The 27777-nt window shown below is 40.0% G+C and overlaps 1 protein-coding gene across 8 annotated transcripts in view; it reads left to right on the top strand.

Annotated features, from left to right (window-relative positions):
- Window positions 1-27777, top strand: part of camta1 (calmodulin binding transcription activator 1) — a 96371-nt gene that overhangs the window by 34621 nt on the left and 33973 nt on the right. For all 8 annotated transcript variants that reach the window (XM_015397671.1, XM_015397668.1, XM_015397664.1 and 5 more), the window contains exons 4-6: window positions 16936-17003; window positions 24346-24481; window positions 27557-27628. In XM_015397671.1, coding sequence (XP_015253157.1) covers window positions 16936-17003; window positions 24346-24481; window positions 27557-27628 — 276 coding nt within the window. The remainder of the gene's footprint in view (window positions 1-16935; window positions 17004-24345; window positions 24482-27556; window positions 27629-27777) is intronic.

Genomic DNA, 27777 nt, shown 5'->3' with positions numbered 1-27777 from the left:
GTATCGAGTAGTTTTGTTGTATTTTTTATACTTTTTTTACTCTTTGTCATGTGCTTTTCCTCTATCCTTTCACATCTTTGCTGGGGTAATGCTAACTTGTTGGTCACGTTTGTTCCTCATTGACTCATCGTTGACCCTCATTGACAACACGCATGCCCCAAATTGTACCAACATGGTCATTTTAAGGTAAATATAGTTAGCCAACAGGGCAATATAATTTAAAGCAACGCTGTGTAACCTTTAGCCACTAGGTGGACGTTGAACTTCTAGGTTGAGGGCCCTTGAAAGCAGCTGGCAACACTGTCAGGTCAAAAATTAAACAGTCCGCCTCTGTGTTTTGGAATCTGATTGCAAACCTCTTTGGATCAGCAGATTTAGAAGACATTACTTGTAAAGACAAGGCTACACTCACCCCAATGGATGAAATTCTTCAAGGATATTTATTATCCCCAGGGGGCAATTTGTCATACAACAGCAGCACAGACACGTTTGCAGAGAACCAAACATAAGTCTGATTAGCTCTCATATAATTTCTGTTGCCTAATAATAAATTTAGCTTAGTTAGCTTTCATGTTTCAAGGGAAATTTTTGAGAATGTCAGCCCGCACAGAACATCAATACTTGCTAAGTGCTGCGTATTGCCTAAATATATCTTAAATTGAACGAATACTTGGTTCAAAACTTACCCTGTGTTGCTTTAATCAGACAGGCTTTGTTTGAAACCAGACTGAACTGCTGGCTTAGATATTTGAAAGTCAATATATGTGACCAGGCTCTTTTAAAGCAGACTCCTAATGGCTCTCATCTTACCACTTCCATAAAGTCTAGATTTGTGAAATCCATGACTAATTTTTGCATTGCACTTATGTTCTCCCACCTGAGCTGTGGGTCTCTGCAGCTCTTCTAGAGTCCCAGGTGACAGTTGAAAACTGGTTAAGATATTGTTCTATAACACAACTATTATATTAATTTCTTCCCAACTTTATCCTTGGCAGAGTGCTAAAAACTACCCCAGGGTTATGAATACTTTGTTATGAATACTTTTGAGGCACTGCGGTATTATTTTGTCTACCTCAGTGAGGCTGTTAGTAACTTTCTCTGCCCACCTGAAGATGTCACTGCATGTTGAACTGAAAAGTCACAGTCAATTACAGTTTTTATGAGGTGGAAAGTACCACGACAGCCCAGAAGGCAATGACTGATGTCTGTCTCCTTTTGGATCGATAAAAGCGCATTAAATTAGCAATTATTAAACAGCTTTACCAGTGCTGTATGCAGTTAATGGACGGAAAACAACCAGACTAAAGCAAAGAAAACATCTCCCATAGGCAACCCGATACACGTATGCTTGCTGTCTGGTCTAAAGAGTAAAAATGTTTCCCATCCTTTCCTGTTTTTTTTATTTATATACATGCATGGTACATTATATAAAGGTTAAAATGAAAGCTAACACCCACAGCATGAGTCACAGTGCTTGAAGGGAAGGTGATGACAGAGGGCTCTGCCTTTGCACAGAGCATTATCACTGCAAACATTATGTGAAGAGGAGCCCCCTTTGGATGACGATACCACACACTTACAAACAATTAAAGGCAAGCACATTTTCAACCAAAATAATCTTTTTCAGAGCATGTTTCCTATAGCTGGCTAAGGCTAAGTGCAGAATGTTTTTAATACAATGCTTCCAGGCAAATTTAAGGATGCTAGAAATCAAAATGAAACTAATAACCTAGTAATTCCAGGCATTAGCTATTTTACGCTGTGTCTAAATGCAGAGTGTTTTTTTTGGCATTCTGTTTTCATTCAGGTCAGCTATGAAATGATTAAAATTCAGATAAAAAAAAACAACAACAACAATCTATTTATTAAAACGAAAACACTTTCAGTTTAAGTGAATTGCAGTCGCAGTAAAATTAAATTTTGTGGGCAAGGGGTTGAATTAAATTCCTCATCTTAGTTCTGCTGCTTGTGGCATTGTTTAATTGTCAGTAATCACTGGCGAGTGGCCAAGTAAAAGCACATCCATTTCTAAGCTTTAGGACAGAAAAAAAATGTCTGGATTATTGTTGCAAATTCACTGCTGAACTCCTTGAAGCTCAAGCTGGCAATCATCAGAGTGGAGAATGTATTTTATTAAACCATGTGAGGGGGGTATATCACATTTTTGCAATACCCTGAAAGAGTGAGCGCAGGTCCAACGCCCAGGGCTCCGTTCCAGGCAGAGACAAATCAAAAACCACACAACAGTGGAAGAAGCCTGTCAAAGAGGCAGGGTTGATTTAATGCTAACGCTTGCCTAAGATTGTTTTACCTCTACTTTCCCACCTCCTTTTTTAACGGCCTCAGGTCTGTTGTCTGTGTTAAATCAGAGATTGCATACGATTTGTACATCTGTAATTTGGTGCTTGTCTTTAGGAGTTTGTGTTTTTAGGTCTGAGGAGGGTTAAATATTCATGACTTCAGCTTGAGTGGCTCCAAGTTTTCTTTTTTTTCATAAACAATAAACAAAAGACGTGAAATCTTTATTTAGCAGAAGCAAACAGAATTCTGAATTGATTTTCTTTTTTATAGAGACAGGAGTCCACAAGAGCTTCTGGAGTTAACTAGATTTGTTTGTTTCTACTGAAATGGAGCAACGGTGAGATATTTACAGAGAGCACACACATACTGAGCAGTGTTTCTCACTTGCCTGTTTTGTCTTTCTACATATTCAACAGAACCATCCTAAAACAAAAGGAACAGTACTGTATTGAAAGAACACATAAAACTTGATGTTAGTGCTTTAATAAAAAAACAACAACGCAGAAATTATCCCAAAACTTGAGCAAAAACAATCCAATATGTTGGTGATCTTTGGTATAACACTCTTTATTTTGTTTCAACAAATAGACACGCATACAGAGTGAGCGACTCCGTGCTTTATTTAAAATCAATCATCAGTTTCATCTAGTAACGTCTCTGAATGATTCAACTCCATTTCAGTCACAAATAGACAGACTGCTGCACCCTAGATGTACCAGGAAGTGTTATCACAGATCCTTTCTCCCAGCAGCTGTAAGACTTTATTAACATCACTGTTCCCAACACCCTCAATAAGTTGTTACATTCATGCTGATTTTTCAGTTTCTACCTAAGTTAAAGAACATGCTGCTGTCATTTTGCACATCTCTGATGTTGCTGCTATTTTCAAATATCCATTACTGCAAAAATGTCCATAGCTGTATATTGTTTATTTATTCTCCAGTTGCACATAATTTATATTATTAAAATAGAGTGGCAGTGGTACTGGAACTCAGAACCTCAGGTTTCCAAGCTCTATGCCCTAACCACTAGGCCGCCACACCCACTTCCCTTTAAAAATAAAGTCCTGTCTTGTTAGCCTGTTTTTTTTCTTTTTCTTTTTTTTATAAATTAGTGATTAACAACAAAATATTAAGGTGAAGAATTAATTTGAAGGTTTTCAGAAAGTGTGGAGGTTTCACCGATTTTTACCAGTTTTCCATTCTGCTCCATAGAACAGGAGTCAGCAACCTTTTCCTTTAGCAGCGCCACTTTTTCTCCTTCTGCCACAATATCAAATGATGTTAGAGCCTCTAAAAAGAAGAATGTTGAATATATTTGGTACTAAAAGAAATGCTTGATTTTTAGGGATAACAAATTCTGATATAATAAGCTCATGTGTGAAATGTTGAAAAAATGTTTGAAAAAAAGAAAATGATGAGTTATTTTGTAGAGCGAGGCCAGCTGAGTCAGGCCTGTCCAGAAATATGATAATTAAAGAAATACTATGGTTTGAACCATGAGAAAGAACTTATACCTTTTGATTGTTAAAATTCTATGAATACAACACATTTAAAGACACAGAAGAACTATTAAAATCACGTTTTTTATCCCCTTTATCATCAAAAGTACTTCTACTTTGGTTATTGTTAGAGCCACAGTGGAGGGACAAAGGAGCCACATGTGGCTCGGGAACCGCCGGTCGCAGACCCATGGAATGGAGCATCAATGAGATTCTAACAAGCTAATGTAAGCTGATTAATGACTGGGCTGTGTCCTTGGTTGGCTAGCCTACAGTCTGCTTCTTACTGCATCTGATGTTCTGGCCTCTTAACTTGCCAACTATTCCTTCAAAACAGCATCACTATAATGACAGTAAAAAGCAGAGCTCCTTTAGTTTAGTGCCATGTTTTTGTCCCCAAACAGCTGACTGATTTTATGGTAAACAAAAGAACTCTTTAGGAGTGACAGACAAATTTGAAGCAGGTAATGCAGTCTGAATTCTACAAGAACCTTTTCTGACACCTTAATAAAGGGATTCCTAACCCATTATAATGTTGTCATGTAAATGTTTTGTTTTAAGTGTAACGTTTTAAAACGAGACCATAACTTAAAAGACGAACCATGTTATAAAAAAATAATGTATTTTACTGGCTATCCTTATCTTACTGGTCTGATAGGTTTGTATTTTGGAAATGTAAAGAGAAGAAATGTTTATTTAAAATGTTTTCTTTTTTAACTTTTTTTTCTACCTACTGTACCTTGTGTCTTTCCTCTACCTCTTCCTTGCGTGTTTGCTTTCCTCCTTCCTTTTGTCCTTCCCACCTTGGATACACCATAGATATATATCCCATCCAATGTAGTCTTTCAGTCTTCTTCTTTCCATCCTCCTATCTGATCTCCATTCCACTCCCTATTCCTTTTCTTGTGTCTCATGTCCTCCCTCCCCTCTCTCTGTCCTTACTTCTTTTATATCTTCCTCCCTTCATCACCTCCTCATTCCCTTCTTGTGCCATCCAATCCTTCCTTGTGTCCTCTCCTCCTCCCTAGTTTTTCCAAGCTCCATATTTAAAGCATGATTGCAAAAATAGTGATTTTCAAATCGTGTATTCTGAAATGAGATTGAAGAACTGGAAATTCTGGAAACTGAGTCTTGAAATGCATGGGAATTTTTACATTTAAAAAATGCGCAGGAACGCTGACATGTGCTCCCATTCTTAGTTCACTGAGGAGGAGACAAACCTAAAGATCACCATGTAGACCCATCTTTCAAATTTATTCATTAAACTCCCAAATGCTCCCCTTAACGAATGTAATTAGAATATGGTAATGAGAGAGGGCTGAACCGAAGAGTGTTATAATACACTTAGCAGCACAGAGGCAGAGGAAACAGAGGGAAGGAGTTAGAGCAAAGAGAAACGGAGAGGCTGACTGACAGGGTGCCAATTTATGTCTCGTTGTAAACAAGTATTTATGCCAATGAGAGGTGGCACACACTTTCTTTAACCCCCCTTTCGTTGTCTCGTATCTGTAGCTCTCCATCTCCTCTTAGTATGCAACCCCCCCCCCCCAAAAAAAAAGAAAAATATCAACAATTGCAGAGCAGAGATGAGTCTCGGAGGGCGGAATGACTCACTGTGAGATGAGGCGGGGGTTAACGCAACCACTGGAGACTCCTTCACTGAGTTATCCCCCCCTCGCCACCTTACCTCTCCGTCCTCTCCCCCCTCCCACCAGCAAGAACTCACATTCTTCTCTACAAATCTGAATGTGTGTGTGGCACGCACCTTCTTCCTGTTAACTTTGCAGGAGTTTTTGAGGACTCTGACAGACTTCATCCATTACGCCCTAGCGCAGCGGGGGATCCCGGCATTGTGTTTGACACCACACAACTGTTGGCGTCTTTGATGTGCTCTCCCCCACCCTCCTCCTCCCCTCCAGGAGAGAGGGGGAGGCGTCTCCTCAAATGCAAATCCGAACCAGGAGGAAGGAGAGGACAGGTACGAACTTTAAAGAGTTCCATTGATGTTTCCCTCTGGTGGATTCAGGCCAACGCTTTCTTGCTCTCAAGTCTCCATTGGAAGAGGCTGTGTTACTTTCCGTGCCCTTTGAGGGTGTATCTTTGTGTTGCCACCTTCACCGCATGGACCTTTGTAAATTATTGGATGAGAGAGACGAAAAAGGGTGAATGAAGGGACAGTAAAGACGTCGACCTAAAAGGAGAGCTGTGAAAGATAGTGAATTCTTATGAAGAAGCAATCAGCCCTATTTAGACACCAAGACTTTCTTCAATAAGCTGTATTAAACACACTAGTTTTTGATATATAATACCTAAAAATATAGAAGGGGAACAAAGCACAGCAAAGAATTCCAAATTCTCAGAACCACCTTTGATTATTCCTTTTTTAACACCTAAACTACCATAATAGATACATGACATCACGTCTGGTGTGCTGCAGCACAACAGTGCTATTTTGGAAATATACAGAACCCACTCGCATCTCTGTTTCAACTAAAAGGACCATGATGGTTGGATATTGGGTTCATAGGCATACAAATAAAGTAGATAAAACAGTAAAGAGACATTTCCATTTCATGCTGAGGATCAGATGAAGTGAATGTGCACAAATTTTGCAACCAAGCATCAGGCATCAATGAGTGCGGCTGGCTAATATCCAGAGAAAACACAAGGTATCTAATACAGCACGGATTTACTCTGATCACTTTATTAGCTAAAAATATGTTTTGAAATGTTTCTGAAAAGATAAAGTAGCTTTTGTACAAATGTACAAAGCATGCTAAATTTACATTCATTTTACATTTAAGACAATAAATAAAGACCTTATATGCATACATTACTGATAGAAGAAGATATCATTTACTTTTTAGGAAAATCAAACCTTTTTACTTACCCCGCACTTTGCATTTGTTCGCTTCATACAAATCTATACCAATGAACCACATCTTTTACTCCACATCTTTTTGAAGATGCATCAGCTAACACGTCTCTCCAGCACCTGGCAAATCTGTAGCTCATGTGAAATTATCTCGTAAATTGACATTTCCAGCTTTGTAAAGCATTGAAAGAGTACATTCCTGGTTTGAGAAATTCCCATAATACTGTCCTTGGTTTCTGCTTAAAGCTAAGCAGAAACAGTTGTTTTGGCCAAATGGTCACTCTGAGGCTGGCAGCTCTTGGTTACAGTCCAGGTCACTGGATGTCTCTGTGGTTGCTTTATTTAAATTCAGGACTGAGTTGGACATGAAAGAAAAATGCTTTTTAGAATGCTGCCAAATGATGCTGGAAACAAGTCCAAGGTTGATGAAGGGAAATTTAAATCTTTCACAGCTGTGCACAAAAATTGACCACTGGCAGCATGGCAACAGAAACATTTAGGACAACCGAATCTTGAAAGGAAAACCATTCCGTCTCACCTGGTTCTGCCAGGTAATCTTGTCAGGTTCTAGAAGAGAAGAGATGTCCGTTTATAACAAAAGGCAGGTTGGCAAAGTGGTGATGTGATCCCTGATGTATATGGAGAGCCAAAATACATCATTTTAAAACATAACTGTAAATATCCCATGATGTAATATTTATTTATTTGTTTCTCTAATATATGATTCAAATGATAATATACGATTAACTTGTAAATAATTTAATTGTAAAATGTAATTTTAAAATAAATAAAACACGTCACTTTTTATTTATACATTTAATACAAAGTAAAGTAATGAACTATTTCTAGAGGTTCCGTAGTCTGTTGCGTTGTTATTTGGAGGCTTATAGGCATACATTTTTGGATAACCCTAATTGGATCACTTTTACAAAATGACTGTTTTTTTGTAATAAAAAAAAAAGGATTTTAGAAAGAGCAAAAACTTCAGCCTCCAACTCCTTTACCGAAATTTCTATAAGTATACCACAGAAATGTAGCTTTGGTGAAATGCAAATAGCGTAATTTATTTCAACAGAATCTCAAGGTTGATCAGTTCCCTCTGACCCACCTGGAGAAGACTTCTCAGTAGGTTTGCTGGTTCTGTCTGACTGAACCCAGGTTCATGCACCTCCGCCACCTGTGTTCCCTGTAAGAAAAACAAAATGCCAGAATGACTGATTGCCCAATCACAGCTGGAGTTGGGGTAACATGAGATGTAACCTTAGTAAACAACAAAAAGAAGTGGATTATTATTGTTTTTCACCGTTTGAAGAGGGAGACAGAGAAATGTAGACAACACAACTTAAATATTCTCTCCTATGTTTTCATGGTCAAGGTTTCACACATATTATTATTCCAGTAAATAAAAAACAACTTCCCATTTCCATGTTTTATATCATTAGCAGTAGTTGCAAGTGAATTTTTATTTTAGCTTTCTTATTTAATTGATGGCAAAATGTTTATATGAGAAACATGAAGATTCTAGTCATGCTTTCAGACTTAACATTTGACAAGGATAAAAAGCATTAGTATTTTCTCTGTTTTGAAGTGACCTTTGAGTTGTCCAATCTTGTCCACATGCATGTCTGGAAATCCACTTGTTTGTCTAAGTCTGTGGCGCAGAGATGAACCAGATCCTTGTCTCTTTCTCAACCAGGTGACGAAGCTCGTCACCACCGAAGGTCAGACGTTACCCTCTGCTGAAAGGCCAGCATTTAACATGTGTCACTGTGAGCTGCTTCTCTGTTTGTCCATGTTTGAACTGACAGACTAAAAGGGGAGACAGACAAATCCCAGACAAGTGATGATTTTATTTGTTTTATTCCTCTTGCAGCCAGCAACTTCATTCTCTAGCAACTCATTTGTATTTGTGTAGTAGACGTCTCAAACGGCCATGTTCGAGTGCATGTATGTTGCTTAGAGAGTGATGAGGTGTTTATATGATAAATACAAGGCGGGCTCGAGAGGAATTCTGATCAGGGGCTTTGCAACAGTTGTTATGGAAACAGCGTTAAGCAGTTGTATTAGCCGGCAGAGGTAATATAAGGGCTCTTGAAAGTCACACACAGCAGGGAGCAAGGCAGTTTGGGAGCATACTACAAACTACACTTTATTTGTCGTATCAATCTGACTGTTCCTTATACAATATAGCAAATTTATCCCATCATTATATGTCGTTCTATTTAGAGCTATGTGGTGTAATTGGTATGGTTAAAGGCAAAAAGTGGCTACAAAGCTTATTATTGGTCTGGTTTACAATTGAATGTCTTACCTTGTAAACTGCGATATAGTCTGTTAACCAAATCTTTTATTGTAGAGGTTTCAAAGAAGAAGAAATTACAATTGTAATCAACACTAAGATAGAATTTTAACTTGGGATATTTGACGTTTTTACTGATACCAACTAAATAGAAAGGAAGTGTTTGTACCCCAAACCTCTGTTTATAAAAGTGTTGCTACAATGTGTGAGAATATTTTACAACAGATTTACAACAGATTCTTTGTGGGATTTAGGTCTTTCTTATGACCAAGCTTTTTCAGATGAATGCGCTTTTCAAATGAACACGTTCATTGTCGCTCAGTCCGTCCATCAACTTCAACTGAATCCCTGTCCTTGCTGAAGATATGCTGCCATCACCATGTATTGATGGTTCTGTTACAGTGTTTTGCAGGTAGGCTTTAAAAGTTATGTCTTGGTCTCACTAGACCAAAGCACCTATTGTCATATGTATTAATTAACCCTTGTCTGGTTTATAGCCAACCTTAATCTGTATTTTTTCCAAGAATGACTTTACCTTTGCTACTTTTTCCGTATAGACCTGATTTAATGAGCATAGCACTGATACTTCTTTGGTCTTCTTTGCTATTTGTTCATAGATGTTCTCCGACAAACATCTAGGTCTGCAAAGAATCCGGTGGACCACAATTAGCCATATCTGTATGCACAAATACGTTGTCACAGTTGGGTGGAGGTTTTTGAGGAACCTAAGGCAGAGATCAGGAGGCAAAGTTGAGTCTTGCAGATTTAATAGGTAACTGAGGCAGAAATCCAAAAATACTGAGAACCAAAATAGAGATAACCATAATGTCAAGGAGAACTCATGTGGGGAACCAGAGATGAAGAAGCAGCAAAACAACACTGAGTGACTGCAGATGTGGTGTATATATTGGGAGATTGAACCAAGACAAGCTAATCAGAGGATTGGGAGCAGGTGTGGGCAAGACCAACAAGGGGGAAGCCAAGGGGAAGGGAAAATAAGCACAGGGGGGCAACAGAGGGTAACTAAACAATTCAGCAATGACAGAAATAAACTACAAAGACACAGAGCACAAAGAAACTCAGAAATAAACCCAAGCAGAGGGCAGAACCCTGACAGAATTAGACTTAGAGACAGAGAATCCATGGATTATCTTTAGAACTGGGATTACATTCTCCACTTTCTTAGTTTTAGTGAGGATGCAGGCAGCAGCAATGTGGATCAGCTGCTGTTGTCTGATCCATTTTTTAGCTAGACCTGTAAACACACCCTTGGAGATATCAAGTCAATTAAAATAGTCATTTAATCCTGAAAATGCTCTTTAGGTCATAGGAGGCCAACTTTTTTTCCGGCCTCTATGTGCTTTTAGAGGTCTGAGTCCATCATTACACCCAGAATTGATAGCCTGACCATCCAGACTAATTTACGTCATGTACATGCCATATTAGTCTGTATTTAAAAGGTGGGACTTACAGAGTCAGCAGAAACAGTTTAGAACCACTCAGGTAACATAAATTGTGATGCAGATTTTCTTTTTTAGGAGTTTTGGTGTATGATGAAATTTTGATGATAGAAACAGATCTTTGAGATACATAATAACAAAAAATTGCTCTGTCTTCATGGTTGTGGTTACAGAATTATAGCCATTATAGGCCTGCCTCCCGTGCTGCGATTGGTCCTGTCTGTTTTAGAGAGGCTACTGAGTCTTACCAGACTGACTTTCAAAAGGGATAATCTCTGGTCTGGCTGGAAAGGCTATAGATTGTGGGCCTGAATGATGCTTTCACAAACACCATTCTAAGTGACTTCTAAGGGTTGTTGGTGGCACTGGATAAAGGCTGTTTTATATTTAGAAAACAGGTTATCTCCGTGTGTGTCACAGTGAATGCAAATGCGCTTCCGCCACAGACACTCTGGTGCACCTCTCGAAAATTGTAGGTGACCACAGACAGTGCCGCAGACAGGAGGCCTCTGATTGGTCAAATCTACATTCGTTCTACACTATGCGTATTTCCTGTTTGGTACCTTATCGACTTGTTTTGTTTGTATGAACGCCATTGTGGAAAATGATTGGTGAAGATGGACCAGCTAGAAGAGCGAGGTGTGCAAGAACGCTGGGGCCCTTTTTCCACCTGGATCCCTGCACTTTTTTGCCCTCGTTTGACTCAGCTTTGTCCCTCCGTTGTTGGACAAACTTGCCTCCACTTCCTCACCGCCTCGGCCGTATCTAGACCCACAGCGAGTTTGTGATTGTCCCTCTTGCGTTGTGGTGTAGAAAAACATATCACAGACCACGCTTCAGAATTGGGCATAAATCAAAAATATCTGCGACAAGCTCACTGCGACACACTGCTGCGGGGAGTATAACCAGCCCTTAACAAGAGTGTCATTTTTGTTTGTAGTTTTTTTGACCCACATGCAGAATCAAATGCACAACCAGAGAGTTTTAATGTTTTATTTACGAAATCAAAAACAATCCAGAAACAGGGATCTGCAGTAAGTCGGTTGAGCTTTCTGACTGGTCTGAGGGGAGAAAACAGGCTGATCAGGAAGGAAATGTTTGAAGACTGATGACTGATAGATTTTCTTACTTGAAAGATGAAGGGAATTTACTGAATCTGCAGGGGTCTGATTCAGTGGGCTTTGAGACTGTAACCCACAGGTCCAGGAGAATGTGAGTGAGAACGAGGGTACAAATAAAAAAACATTTTTTAATTTTTTTTTTACATTTTCTAAAGCTCTAATTTCCCTTGCTGTACTATTTCTCAATCTATCATTAAAAGGTAGATTAAAATGTGTCGGATTGGATCAGAATGAATACCGTAGGGCAGCCCACCAAATTAAAAATAATAAAAAAGTGATGCCAGCGTTGTAGACATCGTCTGTCAGTGTGTAACATCAGCAGGGATGTTCTGGAAAGGAGAGATCCAATGGAGGTGCTATAGGAGCACATTTCAGCATCAGTAGACCTCTCTAGGTCCTAATGCTGTTACCGTTATATCAATGCCAGGCTTACCATGCACAAGGAGTGGGGAAGGTATGGATTGTGTAGTTAGAAAGGACACTTCAGTTTGTTACCTCCTGTTCTGCCAAAATAAACCGTTCAATGCCAAATGATTTCTGTTGTGAGCCAGCGGCGGCTTTCATTGGAGGCACTTCGAATGGATGTGACAGTTCCAGTTTGAAGGGAGCTCTGTTTTCCCCAGATCTCTGTCGGGGTGATGCTCATCATTAGACTTCAAACGCTAACACAACTCCCTCTTACATGAATATATCTATACATACGAGCCAGTGGCCAGACCTAAGAAGGTGCTGGATGGGTCTGTGGGTTGTGTAGGTGAACCAGCCTCCCTATAAAGTCCCTTCCTTACAGCGGGATCCTCCCTAAGGCGCTGTAAAAGTGTTTGTATGTACACACACGCGTCTGTGTGGCTGCTTTTCTGTACATGCCACCAGTTTCTCGGAGGGAGATGGTCTCAGTGAAGCGTGAGTGGGAGGCTGATTTCCCCAACTGCAGTGCCTGCTCCAATCTAACTTTCCACTCATGCTCCCTGCTTTGTTAGATATTTCTCAAGTAAGTCTGTTTCAAGCTCTTTCACACGCACACACAGCCGACTGGAATGGGTGTGTGTTTAGGGAAAAAAAAATAAAAAGCACATGTGAATGTATTGTTGCACACAGACATGCAGAACGTCTGGGTTTCTCGAGCAGATCCCTGGAGGAGGTTTCCTTTCCCGGCCCATGTGCCCGTTCACAGCCAACACACACACACACACACCTTCACTCACAGTATTCCTGTAGGGTCAGCGTGTCACCAGGCGTGCTCACAGTGCTCCATCACTTCCTTCCACTGGGACAATAACTGTGACTTCCTGAGGATCGACCTTCACCGACTCACTTCTGTCACTCTTCACATGGGCATGTGTGTGCGCTGCCGGGGGGGGAGTGAGCAGCAGCAGCAGGAGAGTGTGTGTTTCAGAGTGTGTGTGTGTTGGGCTGCCTTTTTCAGCTGACTCCTCTGTTTCTGGTATTTTAATGGCTCTTATGGGGCAGGCCTTTAATTGTAAGTCTCTCTCCCTCTCTTCCTCTCTCTCTGTCTTAATCCTCCCATCCCTCTGTCCACCCTCCCCCTCCTGCTCCTCATCTACTCCCTCCTTCTCCCCGCTGCTCCCGCCTCCCGCCGGCTGACAGTCACTAGGGGAGCCAGAGTGCCTGGCCAGAGCCGCGGAGGCTGTATAGGATATTGACTTGCTGCGGAGTGGTTTGGGAGGAGGAGAGGTGGCTGGCTGTCACAGCTAATGAATAGATGCATAAATGAATGAGGCACTCCTTCTGTGCTTATGTGTGTGTGTGTGTGTGTGTGTCTTTGTGTCATTGTGCCAAGCAATGGCCACACTGCAAAAGTACTCTCACCACTGAACTTTTTCATGTTTTAACTACATACAACAAACCCTAACTTGCCGATTGGGATCTTTCAAAAAGTAACACATAATTGTAAAAACTTCGAATGAGGATCCATCTTTTTCTTTTCCTTGGTTGCTCTGGGTGTATGTTGAGGGTGCTTTTCCTGCTGAAAGGTTAACCCCCACCCAGTTCCATCAATCGTCTCATCAACTCTCACCTGCTTCTCACCTGCTTCTCCATCCCCCCATTGTTCACCTTGGAGATTGTTTTCTCTGTCACAGTGTGTGAAAAACGTGTGATTTCTATCTTTTCTACTCACTAACCCCCCCTTTATGCTTGATGCTTCCACAAAGGATTTCTAATGGTTTTCTCACCAACATGGCTTTCTTTTTGCTTGTTATTTTATTAAGAAAGACCAGATCTGTGGCTTTCATGACTAATGCAGTTGTTTTCTTGTCAACAGGTTCTCTGATCAGAGTTGTGCTTCTGTCTTCCTGTATTAATTGTGTATTGTATTCTGTATTTCATTATATTTTATATAATAATATATCCATCCATCCATTTTCTAGCATGCTTATCCCAAATGGGGTCACGAGGGGTGCTGGTGCCTATCTCCAGCAGTCAATGGGCGAGAGGCGGGGTACACCCTGGACAGGTCGCTAGTCCATCGCGGGGCAACACAACAGACAAACAACCATTTACACACACACTCACACCTAAGGGGACTTTAGAGAAGCCAATTAATGTTTTTGGACTGTGGGAGGAAGCCGGAGTACCCGGAGAGGACCCACGAATGCTCAGGGAGAACATGCAAACTCCATGCAGAAAGATCCTGGGCCGGGAAACAAAGCCAGAACCTTCTCGCTGCAAGGCAGCAGTGCTACCACTGTGCCACTGAGCTATAATGATATAATATTTAGAAATATATTTCTTCATTTCAGTCAATGTAATGTTATTTTGATGTTGATATAAACAACATGAAAGCCTCAGAATAACTGCCAAGCAATACCCACAGCAAGCCTGTACAAAAATCTGAGAATTATTTTCGCCATGTTTATAAACTCCTCCAATATAACAGTTTAAAATTATTTGCTCTAAAGAGAAACAGTAATTTTCTCTTGTTTCTTGCAGGTGTAAAAGCAGAGTTATTGGAGTTGTTCTATATGTTCTTTGTTTTTTTTCCTAATTTATTCTCCCTCTCTTTCTCTATTTCTCTCTCTCCCTTTAATTCTTATCCCCTCTCATTTTCTCACGTTCTTTTCCGTCTCTTTGTCCATTGCATATGATTGTTTTCCCAAAGTCGCTTCCAATAAAGTTTTATATAAAATTACCTACTGGAACCTTCTGGTGATAGCCATGATGGTCCACTTGTGAAAGAAAATCTGTTCGGCCGTTATCCAGCACCGGACATAGATTCAAATGCCATATTGGCAATCAGGGGACAAAAACTACATAAAACCAACAACTTCAGTCAGTGACAACAGTGCAACACTTTAATCAAAGATTGGGATGTATATATTGAAATATCTGAAATGTGTTTAAAAGTTATCACCACGTTTTGATAAAAGTTTATCTTGAGCTGTTCAGCCCTAATTGGGGTGTATTTTTAAAACATAACCTGACTTTTAACCTCACCACAACGTTATCCTTTTGTCTTCATGTTAATCTTTCATTTTTTTTTCTCTAACAAAAGGGTTCCCAAACTTTTCAGCCAGGGACCCGAAAAACAACAACAATCACTATCTTAAATCTTCATTTATTTAGACATGTGAAGCTTATTATATTGCATTTTGAATGAATTATGTATTCAAAAATTATATTTAAATATTTAATTCACAATTTTAAATGTACTTTTAAGTGGGACATTTAAATATCATTTCACAATTTAATGGTTTATTTAGTATCGCAATTATATATATGAGATAAATAAATATTAAATCTACTAAGTTCATGATGAATTTATTTATTTCAGTCACATTTGTGTCTTTTAATGTATATTTTGGCCCTCTGTGTTCGTTAGAGATCACATCGCAATGATTTTAGTCCTTCCACGCACTGAGTTTATATACTTCTAATGCAGTTGATTGCTGTGGATTTTATTTGGGGTTGTCAGATTATATAGGGTATAGCTAATGCATGCCATGCTTTAAAACCAATACTCTGAAGTTTGTGGTTGGAAATTCACAACTGCAGCAAAGTTGGAGCAGTTTGTATACTTTGCATTCATGTGGAGATTGTTTACGCGGCCCTCTGAGCCTTTTTATGAGCCTCGTACAGAAGCACTTTCTCACGCTTGATATTGATAATTATCAAGGGTGTGATAACGGTCTCTCTCGCCCGACACATGCATATACGAATGCTCCCATAAATCCGGAATGAGGCGGGTGGGAGTTTGCAGGTTGGGATCAAACTGAGGATACACAAAAAAAAAAAAACTCCAATCCAGTTAAGTGCCAGCACCCTCCAGCTGCTCTGTATTTTCCCCTCTCGCTTCCCTCCCCTTCCCTCCAACATCTCAAATCTTTTGTCATATCGGTGTCGAGCCGGAGAGCTCTCATGCCAAACTGGGACACACACACACAAACCCATACATACACCAAGACACAGAGGATAAGAGAGAAAGAAAGTCTGGAGAGGAGAGTGTTGATCTGAGGGGGCAGATGAAGGAGTGTTGGAGTGTTGATGTCGTCCTCACTATTGCTTTGTGCCACATTTCAAAAGCTGATTGCCTTAAGAGGATAATTTACATTTCATAGTCTTTCACAACAAGTGGGTGAGATGGGAGTCGATGATAGATGGATAGAGAGGGGTGTTTGAAGGAGGAAACCAGAGGTGAGAAAGTTCACCGAGCAAAGAGAAAAGGAAGAGTTGCACGAGCAACTAAAAAGCGCGAGGTACAAACAGCAGTTGCTTTTGGATGCATTTCTTTACGTCTCTGTTTGTGCGTATGTAGGTGTATGTGTGTGTATTTGGTTGTTTTGTTTTTCTCCAGCTCTTGGAAAAATGCACCTGTATGATTTAAGCTTTTCTTTTTTATTCTTGGTTTCATATAAGTAAGAAAAGAAGGGTAGTAAAGAGGAGAGATGAGGAGATGAGAGGAGAGCCGCAGGAATTAAGAATAAAGTTTGTGAGAGGCTTTATCTGAATGGCAAACTGCAAAATTACAAAGTGCAGGGAAACTTTTCCTATCAGCACACTTTCTCAGCCAGTGAATAGGCCTGTACCCCCTGTGTATGTGTGTGTGTGTTTATATAGTGCAAGTATGTGTATTTAGGAGATAGCTTTTCCTCCCCAGTGGAGGACGAGCAAAGTCTGATTGGTTGTTGGCCCTGAGGGTCTGTCCTCTGTATCTGCTTCCTCACTGGCTGCCCTGTGACCAATCAGGTGGCCAAACCTCACCTTGGCAATCAGATAGTGACAGTCTCTCTATGGGCATCAGCAGGTCATCTAGAAATACTGCAGCTGTTATGTGTTATCTCCTTGTGACACACAAACACACACACCATTTGGTGATGTACAGACACTAATATAACCCCCTCCTTTCTCTGCTTGTCTAGGAGATTGCTGCATATCTCATCACTTTTGAGAAACATGATGAGTGGCTGACGACATCGCCAAAAACCAGGTGAGAACAGACAATAATTTACACACACACCTACTTTTTTTCTCTTCAACATCTACAGATTTACATAAAATAAACATAATTTCTATGATAGATGGAGGACATCCTTATCAGGCATTTTGCATTAGCATTGTCTGATGCTATGTTAATGTTGTCAAAGTAAAGCAAGCAAACGCTGAAGCTTAAAAGTGTCTAGAAATGAGAACACTACATGTTGTTAGCATGACATGGTCTTTTTAGTATCGAGTGTTGATCAATTCAACTCTATCCATTACAGATGGTTCAGGTTATTTTCTTTCTGTACAGTGACATATTTTGTCCATCAGGGGTTTCTGCAGGACAGTCTAATATTATATCTGACTCAACACAAAAAGCCACTCTCCCATCAGGCTCCTGCTGACGATGTTTTAATGCAGCGCAACTTGCTGAGGTGCTAGATCTCCCAGAGTTTGTGCAAGTTTCATTAAGCTTAATTTAAATCCTGTTTGAAGTTCAAATATAACCAAGCCAGCTTAATAACACTTATTTATTTGCTTATTTTTAGCTTATATAATAGCTTCAACACATATTATGTAACTTTTTCCACCAAACTTGGTTGGGTCTTTTTTAGCTGTGAAAAAAGGCTCAAGCAAAACTCAAGCTACAAGACTAGTGAACTAGTGGATAACTACTCTAACTGCCAGAATCAGAGCACTGATCCCACATTTTGGATTCAATCTCTGTGAATGAATTATATGAGTGTGATAATGAGGTGTGAGTTATAATAAAGAAAGAAAGAGTCTTTCAGAGACGTTCCATCGCGGGTCGGATGTACATTTTGATCCCTTTAAAAAAAACAAAATTCTGTTTTCCAAGCAATCAGCAAAATGTTTGGAGCTTTTCTCCAGCTTTTCACCTAATCTTATTAAATAGAAGACCGACCCGAGAAGAGCAAAATATTCTCAACTGTAACTCATCTTGTTTTCCTTTTGGAAATGTTTATTATTATCTTCATTGCTGTCAGTGTTTATAGCAAAGGACAAAATACAGGTATGAGAAGATAACTACCATTACATCACTCGCCAACCGCAAAGCCCAAACAGATGTGAAGAAAGATATCTATAGGATTTAAACTTTGGAAAGGGAAAGAAAAAATATGATTTTTTTGTGAAAAGGTTGTTTTTTTCAAAGTTTTTGTGTGCTAATGCCCACCTAAAACTATTATTTTTTTAGTTTAAAACAGTACCTAAATAACATGTCTGTCCAAATTCCTACAGTAGCTGAATATGTAAGCAAAGCAAAAACATTTTTTAGCAGAGATTGTGTGATACAGACTTTTTAAGACCAATACAGATATAAATTATTTTGACATCAGCAATTGATCTTTGAACTGTGTTGCCGATATCTTTGTGCGTTTCTTAGAGGTAATATAGTTTTTGTCCTCCTTCATTTACATGATAAAAAGGATAAACGTAACACAAGTATACATCTTTACCAAAAAGCAAACATTTTGTATCAATTCAAACTAAACATTAACAAAGGTAAACAAATGGAGGGAGCAGCACCTTCTTTGGAAATCTTTGCAAAATCTGGCCATAACTTTTTTTGTTATTTTGAAAACAAACAAACTGAAAATGATGAAAACCTAACCTTTGCGGCAGAAGTGATCAAATAAACTAGCCCCACCCGTCAGCGGCCAAAATCATTTTTGCCTGCGAGTGCTCTAACCTCGATTAATGCCCCAGGCCCTAGAACTGGTGGGCCAATCACAACACTGGAGAAAGCAACACAAGGAAGATGGCAACAACTGTTGTACAGTTCTTGTTTGACTCAGCTTTGGAATCAGTTCTGGAAGGATTAGACTTGGGGTTTTCGTTGAAACGTGAGCAGGAAGAGGCTCTTTGCTCATTCATTTTTAAGAAGGATGTATTCGCTGTTTTACCGACAGGCTGTTTATTTACACTCCCCCACCAGCTTCCTGTCGCGCTTACTGCGTCACAGTCAGTTGCGCTCATTGGTCAGAGCATTGGCCAATAGGCGCAGACATGGTTTGAAAAACAACGTTTTTTTTCTGATCAACTATCTTACGATGTCTCATTCATCGGGGCCAGACTAAATTATGCATTTACTCTCACATTTAGTCTGCTTCATAAGGCTACAAATAAACTACAACTCCTTTAAATCGCTAAAGTCTAACCTTCAAAGGCATTTGAAAAAAAAAAAAAAACGTTTTACTGCTTACAGATCTCAACATTGCAATAAGATAAATAAATAAATAAATTCTTAAACTTGGTCATTTATTCAATTCAGTTCTTCCTGTCGCTTCTCAGTTTGGACACTAATGAAACCACCAACATGTGCACATATCAACCGATACTGATACATGCAAATAATGCTGATATTGGCCAACTATTCAACATGCATCAGTCTGTCTCTACTGTTTAGTACTCCACAGTTACAATAGCAGCGAAAGATTTGGGTTCTAATGAAACCTATTTCGAGGGAGAATTTTTTGTTCTAGAAGCATGGTTTAAGATTGCCAAACACACCAAGAGGGGATTAGGGACTTAATAAAAAGACAGATTTCCATACAATTATAACAACAGCAAGAGATAACATGAAAACCAAATATAAAGCTCTTTTTTAGTTGTTCTTGATCTATTTTTAGCGGTAAAGAACAAATTATGTATAGTAAGCGTAGCAGAAGTTTCTAAAGGATTCTCAAACTTTCAGTCCACATGGTGCCAGCTCATGCATCACTCACTCAGTCAATTACTCATCGTAGTTTAATCTCAGTGAGTAAGTGCCTGTGTTTGATTAAAACATTACTAATGTACATCAACTGTCTCCCTCCTGCTAACGGCCCACTCCACATGTAAAGAACCCTCCAGAACATGAGCGCACCGTAAAGCTCCTAGTCAGCTGGAAATGGAGTATTAATGAATGTAAATGTATTAGGATACATGATGTATAATTCAGGCCTAGGACGATGAGATGGGGGTGGGGTTTAAAGGGAGGAGCAGCATGTGTATAAAAGATGGGAGGTGAACAGGGGATCACATGCCAGGAGTGAATATTCATTGAGCTGAAGGACCCATAAGTGGCGCTTTTTCCTAGAATGGAGTGCTGAGAAGGAGAGCTGCAAGGAAGCCAGAACAGAATAGAAGAATTGGTGAAAAGGGCAAGCTGAATTATTGATGAATCACCTTATTGACATTTACTTTAGTTAATACAGATGCACTGTAGGTATATACTGTGGAAAAGAGAATAGAATAAAGAATGAAAGGAGCAGGAAGAGAAGAGAGAAACAAAGGGAGGAATAGAAAAGTGAAAGTGAAGCGAGTGAATCGGTCACCTTGTGCCCCCATTTCTGATTACTGACACTGTTGAAAGACTGAGGTGATATCTGTGTGCTCTTATTGTGTCAGCCTAAGGACTCCTGTCAGGAGCAGCCGGAGGCCACCAGCACGGTTTATGTTGTGGATGGATTTCTCATTGATTGGCTGTGCTGCCATTACAGCCTCAGCAGCAGCAGCAGTGGCAGCAGCAGCAGCACCAGCAGCAGCAGTCATATTGGTGTTATTGAGCAGCAGTTAGATATAATCCCATTTACACATGACATGAGGCCCGATTAGAACAGATTACACCTAATCCCATCAGATGGAAAGGAGCTCAGCACACGGAGCTACTGACATTTACATGACTGCATTTTTTCTTTTTTTGCTAGGCTTCTGAGGGAGACAACATGAAGATCACTAAACCTTGATTTCATTCATCTCTGAGCTGTTTTATCAATTAAAAGTTACCAGAGAGCTACCTTCCCCTTTTTCTTCGCCCATCCTTCTCTACCCCCGTTACCGGACTCACTCACACACCCACTCTTCCTCTTAATTTTTGCTTTCGGGTTTTTTTTTTTCTCCCGACCATCTCCTCCCTCTTTCCTTCCCTGTTTTTGCTCTGCTACACCGTGGAACGGCTGAAAAGCTTTTTATATCCCACACATCACAGCCTAGTTACAATCAATAGCATTTATGTCTGCCTGAATCACAAGGTTCGCGAGGTGCACGCATGGGCAACCGTCCCCGTGCGCGTTCCCCTCGTCCACATACGAAACGAGCACACGTCTGCCGCCCACACACAAACAGGCGTTTGATCTCATCCATCTTCTCCGTAACATAATTAGAATCAGCAGCTCTCAGATGACTCACGCTGCCTGAGACAGAGACTATACTTGGCTTTGATCGGAGGGTGGGGGTCTCCACTCCACTAAGAAACTGGCAGGCTGGCCCCCAAAACAGAACAGATTTAAGGTGTCAGAGAAAATCAGCTCACAGTAAATTCAATTTCGCTACACACGGCCTTCTGAGTACGCCGCTATCATCTCAGTCCACATAGATGTGTCGACATTGAATTCAGAGCGGAGAGGAGAAAGAAAAGGCGGTTGGTACTAGGAGGAACAGATGAGATGAGAAGAACTGCAGGCGAGAACCGGGGGGACAGTAGAAGTTTAAAAAAAATTAAACGAGGAGATGCGATAAGAGGGAAGAGGACTTGAGGCGGATTGAGAAGTGAAGTGCAGCGAGGGGAAGGAGGAAATGTGCATCTTCTCAGGCGACTGCCTTTGAAAAAGCATTTCTGACAACATCCTTGCAACTTTTTCACAAACTGCCATGTTAAAACTAGAGATCAACCGATAGAGGGTTTTCACTCATGTGATCTCAAGGCATGGCTGCTGAATGCACTAATGAATCGGTGAACACATGCATCAGCCGATAGCGACACAAGAATTAACATTAAAATAAACGTTAATATCGGCCGGCCGATTAGTCTGTCTTTTCTCCTGTTCCACCATTGACTTATTTTCAACATAATTGGATTTTTTTGATAAAATATAACACACACGTGTAAATAGGATGAAATAAATGATTGATAGTTTTTGAAAGAATAGTTCAATTTTTTCGACCTGAGGTTGTGGGAAACATCCAATGTCTGTAGCTGCTTGCTACAGGTCCATACCTACACCAAGCCTCCTGCTCGGCCAGTATTGGACTAAAGAAAATGTAGTTCTGGTATGATACCGGACCGCAAATAATCAAGTTTTTTTTAAGCTAAAAAAGCTATGGATATCCTCTGTTAGACTATTTCAACAATTTCAAAACATCCATACATCAGAACTTGATATCATCCAACCATCCCTCATCCTGCTTAGTCTTTGTCAGAATTATGTGGGGTTGGTATCTATCTCTGCTTGTCTATGACTAGGATGCGGGGTACACCCTGGACAGGTCACCAGTCTGGTGGCTTAAGGACATTTTTTTATAGAAGCTAATTAAGCTAACAGACATGTTTTTTGGACTGTGGGAGGAAGCTGGAGTACCCAGAGAGAACCCACGCATGCACAGGAAAAACATGCAACCTCCATGCAGAAAGACCCCGGGCCAGGAATCGAACCCAGAACCTTCTTGCTGCAAGGCAACAGCGCTACCAACTGCATCATGGAGCCCTCTTCATATCAATTAGGACTATTTTTGGCCCGCTATTACTCCACCATGTAGGAGCAGAAGACAGCTCCTGTGAAATGGAATAAACTTAACAGCTCATCAACACAGTGAATAGTCAAGAGTTGTTTACAAAATTGAACTATTAGTCTATTATTACTCAAAAAATAAATTGTATCACTAAAAAATAAATAGTAGCCCAATATTCCGTGAATATCCTTTACATATTACTATAACAAAACAGAGCGGTGCATATGAATAGACCTCCACTCACTTGACTCTTACCAATCCTGTTCAAAATCAGGACTCATCTAATTTTTTAGATAAGATTCACCTTCGTATGATAAATTCATTTGGATCTGACTGTTTTGTGCTGATCCCAAAGGTTAGTTAGGGAACTTGAAAAAAAAACTCTGGAGATTTAAGCAGAGTTATATTATAAAAAGAAAATCCCAATATTTGAACGTCTCACAGAACGTTGTTCAATATATTATGGTGAAATTGGAAGACAATTACACACCTACCCATACATTGCTGCCCATCTAAACCGAGAAAGCAGGGGAGGAGTGCATTAAACAAGGATGAAACTAAGACATCACAGTAGCTCTGGATGAGCTGCAGGTGACTAGAAGTTGGGTCCTATACCAATCTGGTTATTACTTAGTATATGAGATCTCGTTAAAGGTGCTGGCCTGCACACAGAATGCTATGTGAGGTAGAAAAATATCAGTTACTGATTTTCTTCAGCAGTGCCTTACATGCCGGTAAGAGATGATGGAAGAAGATGGATGGAGCTTAATGAGGACATTCCTGGAGGAAAAAACATTTTCTAAACCCCAGAAGACCTAAGGCTGGGACTGTTTAACTCTGTATAAAACCAGAACATCTGCAGAAATATCGACCATCTTTATACTGTATGATAAAAACTGCCTTGTCAAAGTCCACAACTATTTGGATTAAGAACTTTAGGTAAAACTTGGAAACTGATGTTTACAGATGCTGTCCAGCTGATGGCATTCTTCCCATACTATTTTCCAGAATTAGCAGATATTTCCGTCTCTGGTGTTAAAAGAAAATCCCTCCCAAGCTGCGTAGAGTTGATAGAGAACAGACCTGAAGCTGTCCTTGTAGAAAGTATTGATTCAGTGTGCCTAATAGCAAATGCATGCAACCCTTTTCAGATTATTCTATCAGAAGAAAATGTGGTAAATATGTATTACTTTCCTTCTGCCTCACAATTATGCACTGCTTGAGCAGATCTATTTAATAAACCCCATTAAAATACATTAAAGTTTGTGGTCGCAACGAAATGTGAAAGGGTTTATGGCGTATAATTGCTTTTGCAAGGCAATGTATGTTAGTTTATTGATTGTTAACTAGTCTGTTCTCTCCTCCTGGTGTCACAAGATAAGGAAGAGCAGCATTTTTTTTATTCCTTTTACACACACGCACACAGTCTCACACACACGTATTCCTAATGTTTTTTAAAAGTAATGATTGATCGCCCAGCAGCAGGTTTGACTTTGAGCCCCAAGAAGACGCAGCAGCAGGCCCTGCGATGTCTGATATCACTATTATACCCCTGTCTTTGTTCATGTATGACTCCTGTTGTGTGTCTTTGTGATGGTGTGTGTTCATCCCACCAGGTGTGTATAGAAAGGGAGCTTAGAGGCCAATGTTCTTGCTGTGCCAGTAAATCACCCTACTAAAATATTAACATGTTGGAGCACAGGGCTATTTATGTGAGTGGGGAGGGTCGGCACGTGAAACTTGCCAAGAGTAGCGCTGATGTCACTGTGCAAAATGCTGCATGAGGTAAAACTATGCAGAAATAACGACGATCCTTTCTTTATCCTGTCCTACTGCAGGCCTCAGAATGGCTCTATGATCCTCTACAACCGTAAAAAGGTGAAGTACAGGAAAGATGGCTACTGCTGGAAGAAGAGGAAAGATGGGAAGACCACCCGAGAGGATCATATGAAGCTTAAAGTCCAGGGGGTAGAGGTAAGAGAGTGGGAAATGGAAAAACAAGTCGATGACGGTGTTTGCTGCCAACCTTGTCCTTCACTCACTCTCCTCCATTCGATGGAGACACATACATGCAACCCAAACGAACGCACGAAATCACCCCCCGCTTAGTCTACAGACCAATTTGTGCCCTGAAAGTGAGTGGTGCCCCTCTTTGTTCTCCCCCCTCCTCATCCCAACTCCTCCCAGCTCCAGTCTCTGTCTCCCTTCCTCTCTCTTTCTGAAGGATAAGAGTGTGTTTGGCCTCAGGCCAGGAATGATGTCAATGCCTCCTTCAGCAGAACAGAGAGGGGTATCGATCCAGTCTCAAGGCAGCGTCTCTGCATGTGTGTGTGAGGGTGTGTATGTGTGCGTTTGAGTCACATCAGCCAGCTCAGAAATTGATTATTCAGCAGGAATGTACCGGGAGGTGAGAGGAGTGAGCATGCATGTGTCAGAAAAAGAAAGAATGAGCTGGAGAGGAGAGCAAAGGAGAAACTGTGATGAGGCACACGGATGTTTACAGGGGACTCAGTGGGTTTTGCATTAAAAGTAAACAAGAAACAGCTTGAAGAAGGACTTACTGAGAAGGCCAGACATCAAATACGTTGCAGTTATTCCTTTGCTTTTATGCATTTCTTTGCATATGAACGTCCACAAACAAACATGCACACGTCCCTGGTAGTTGGTCAGTAATTGTTTGTGTCACTCCTTCTCAGGACCCCCTCAAGCGAGCAAGTAAGCAGCGTGTAGAGCAGGGAATGGGAATAAGTGAACGAGCAGAGCGGCGAGATGAGCAGAGGGAAAGAAGAAGAAGGATGGGGAGAGGCAGGAAGCATTAGAGAAAAACATAACCCTGGATGGAGAGCCTCCTCATATCGAATGGAAATATATGGAAATGCACTTTGCCTTTGGCAAAACACACTTTAGATAGAGAGCGGGCTACTTCTGAGAGGGGAAAAATGGCAACAAAACATGAGTGTGTACGAGCGTGAATGAGAAAGGAAAACAAAACAAGCTTGGAGTGTAAATGACATACTGTCTGATTGGAAGTATTTACAATTTCAGCAATTTCATCTTTAATAAAAGCTGCTTTTATAAATGTGCATGTAAACTCGGGTGTGGGTGTGTTGATTTTTTTGTGTGTGGCGGTAATGACCTTGATGGAAGGCTTTTCTGCTCTCACTTCATCTGTTAAACATTACAACACTCTTTTCACCAAGGCCAGGCTTTGGACATTAATAAATCTTTTAGAGCTGAGAAAAGATTTTTTTTTTCGTTTTGCAGAAAATGGGAAAATTTTGAAGAAGCAAATCTTTATGTGATGTCCAATTTGCCTCTTCTTCCTATCCTTGGACTCTCTGATCAAATCGGGTTTGCGATGTTTGTTTATGATGGCATAGATCAATGTGCTGGATTAAATATTTCTTCAGAAACCTTTTTTTTCCTGCACGCATCATATCGAAATAGTTTATTCTCTACTCAGTATTTCACACCATGTTAGATATTACGGATAACTCCATTTGTGCAAAGCTGCAAATCCATTATTGCTATTACAGACAGACATGTTTCAAAAGATTGGAAAAATAAACTATATGAATCTTACATAGTTTCATTACAAAAATTACAAATTAGTTTAGTTTTTTTAGAAAGTTGGAATACTATATAAGAGAATAATCATTTTACAGATATATATAAAAATGTCTTAGTTAGTTGAGTTTCTTTCTACATGTCAACATTACTCAATATAAACTGTATGGGGTGCTGCTTAGAACCAAAGGCAGTGATAACATTGTCATTAAAACAGGTAGTGGTGCTTTTAGGTGCTCACTTCACCGATTGCCAATCACAGCAAACCCCTGAAAGGGTTTTTTACATCACAATCCTCTCAGTGCTGCAGTTAATGTTTTTTTTATTGCACTTTTTCCTTCCACTCATTTTCCTGCTAATATGCTTCCGTTCTTTAGCAATGTACCTTTCTCGGCTCCCTGGCAAGGCACATTTGTTTACAAAGCACATTTCGGTTGCGAGACAATTTGAAGTGCGGTATATGAGAAGAGAAAAAAAAAAGTACATTGCAGGGGCATTCATTGAAGGAACATTACAAATGAAAGAGAATAACATTGAATCGTTAAAATACAACATTTATACATAAAAGAAGACAAAATAAAAGATGGAATTACTTTAAAAAGTTGAAAGAAAGGAAACAGTACAGATCACATACATGTTTGATTATGATTTAAATTAACTGAGGGTTTCAGCCTTTTTACAATGTTCTGGGCATTTGATCCAGATTAGTGGAGCATAAGAAGTAAACTGTTCTCCTTTTGGGTGTCAGCGACTGTCTGCCGAGTCAGCAGTCCTCCCCATGTTTCTGTAACATTAATACAACGCGCCTCTATTAAAAATGCCATTTCTTTATATTTCTTACGTAATATTCCAACTTTCCAAGTATTTTTTCTTTTTTTTTTGTTTTACTTTTAGCTGAAACCACAATAGTCAGAATTCACAATATTTGGGTAACAAATCAACCTGATTTATAAGGTTGTCTTTTCAAAACAGGTTATTGAAATTTATTAACTGAATTAATTATTAATTTTAACTAATATTCTGATTTAGCAAGTTGCACCTGTATTTGGTCACCCTCTGCTTTGTCCTTTTATAAGCATCCTTTGCGCTTTCTTGCAGTCACCCCATTTGCTGTTGCTAAAACAAATTGTAATATAAACAAAGGTCCCTATTAACTCTAAAAGTCCTGTTTTGCACAGGCTGTGAGTATTTGCTGTGTCTTGTGCTGTTGTTGTTCACGTTAGATTGATGGTATTTTAGAAAAGACATTAGGGAAGAAAAAAAAAACATATACAGCATGTTTTCAATTTACTTTCAGCACCACAATCAATACAACCTAAGTGGGTATAACCTAAGTTCTCCTCTCCCGTTCTCTCCCTCCCTGTCTTCTCCTTCTCCACTCCCTTTTGGCGATTTTTCTTTGTCCTGCTTCCTCCCTTCTTCTCGTCTTGTTCACCATTGCGATCTCCTCTCCTCTGCTGTCCTTTCCTATCCTCTCTCCAGTGTCTGTATGGCTGCTACGTCCACTCCTCCATCATCCCCACCTTCCATCGTAGATGCTATTGGCTGCTGCAGGTAAGCTCTCCGCCCTTTTCCCCACTGTGCCTCAGATATGTTTACCTAAACTCAAGATGGCGGTGGTTGCAATTTGATGATACTTGGTAATTTTTTTCTTTTTTTGATGTTTATTGTAGACACAACAATCTGGAAATCCAGCATAAAAA

The sequence above is a fragment of the Cyprinodon variegatus genome, unplaced genomic scaffold, assembly GCF_000732505.1.
Source record: "Cyprinodon variegatus isolate N-32 unplaced genomic scaffold, C_variegatus-1.0 Scaffold880, whole genome shotgun sequence".
Taxonomy (NCBI): Eukaryota; Metazoa; Chordata; class Actinopteri; order Cyprinodontiformes; family Cyprinodontidae; genus Cyprinodon; species Cyprinodon variegatus.
The sequence above is the reverse complement of the archived record's forward strand: the minus strand, read 5'-3'. Positions and strand labels throughout refer to the sequence as shown.